Here is a 908-nt window from a genome sequence, read left to right on the forward strand (position 1 = left end):
TTAATTAGTAGTTAATCTCTGAAGGCCTCAAAGTGTCATGTTCAACTTTGAGTTGAACATTTTACATGGATATTGAAACTGAACATAATCATGATTGATTAATGCACACTGACTCTGTCTGATTCAAATTAATCTCAAATGTGTTCAGTGAGGTTCAGATCTGGTCTTCATGCAACAAAGTTCTTCCAATCCAGAGTAAAATCCTTTTCTTTATGTATCTCACTCTGAATATTGTCATGCAGGAGCCAAAAAGGCACATAGACTCTATTCTACTCAACCTTTTTGTCTAAGTGTCTGTTGATGTGACTGCTGTTAGCAGAACTGAAAGAGTCAAAGCCATTAATTACTGTCAAGTGCATGTTCTGTTTTGGGATTTGTTCTAGTTTTCCTTGTTCCTGTGATTAACCCAGTTTATTTTGTTCCCAATTTCCTGCCACCGGTTGGTTTCTATTGTTTCAGATTAGTTCACACCGGTTTTTGTTCTCCCTGATTAGCCCTCTATGTATTTAAGCCCTGTGTTTGGTTCAATCTAGTTTTCTGTTATTGTTGCATTCTACATGGTTGTTTAATTTTGTGTCCTGTATATACTGAGATTTGTTTAAAAAATTGAAATAGTACTGTGACTAGACCTTGCTTCAACTATATTTGCAACCCATTTGTGACAGAGTGGGAGTGGGAACTCATCCACAATGGTTCCCCCTTTACCATCTGTGAGAGTGAGGAGGAAGTTAGCACTCCAGCAACTACCACCAGCCCAACACCAGCGATGCCTGAGCCTTCCGAGGAACAAGAGCCAAAACCAGAGCCACAGATCTTCCCGAAACTCAAGCCAACCACATCTGACTTGTTGTGTGAGCCGGCAACATCCCCTGTGCCAATGGCTTAATTGTGGAGTACGAGGGGATGTT

General features: G+C 40.4%; 1 protein-coding gene across 1 annotated transcript in view; it reads left to right on the top strand.

Moving 5' to 3' along the window:
- LOC107577101 (uncharacterized) overlaps window positions 1–886 on the top strand; it is a gene marked incomplete at its 5' end in the record, with an annotated part of 12,744 nt that extends 11,858 nt beyond the window's left edge. Inside the window, one exon of the mRNA XM_016263211.1 lies at window positions 668–886. Coding sequence (XP_016118697.1) covers window positions 668–886 — 219 coding nt within the window. The remainder of the gene's footprint in view (window positions 1–667) is intronic.
- Between the last annotated feature and the right edge of the window lie 22 nt (window positions 887–908).

The sequence above is a fragment of the Sinocyclocheilus grahami genome, unplaced genomic scaffold, assembly GCF_001515645.1.
Source record: "Sinocyclocheilus grahami isolate Dianchi unplaced genomic scaffold, SAMN03320097.WGS_v1.1 scaffold5120.1, whole genome shotgun sequence".
Classification (NCBI taxonomy): domain Eukaryota; kingdom Metazoa; phylum Chordata; class Actinopteri; order Cypriniformes; family Cyprinidae; genus Sinocyclocheilus; species Sinocyclocheilus grahami.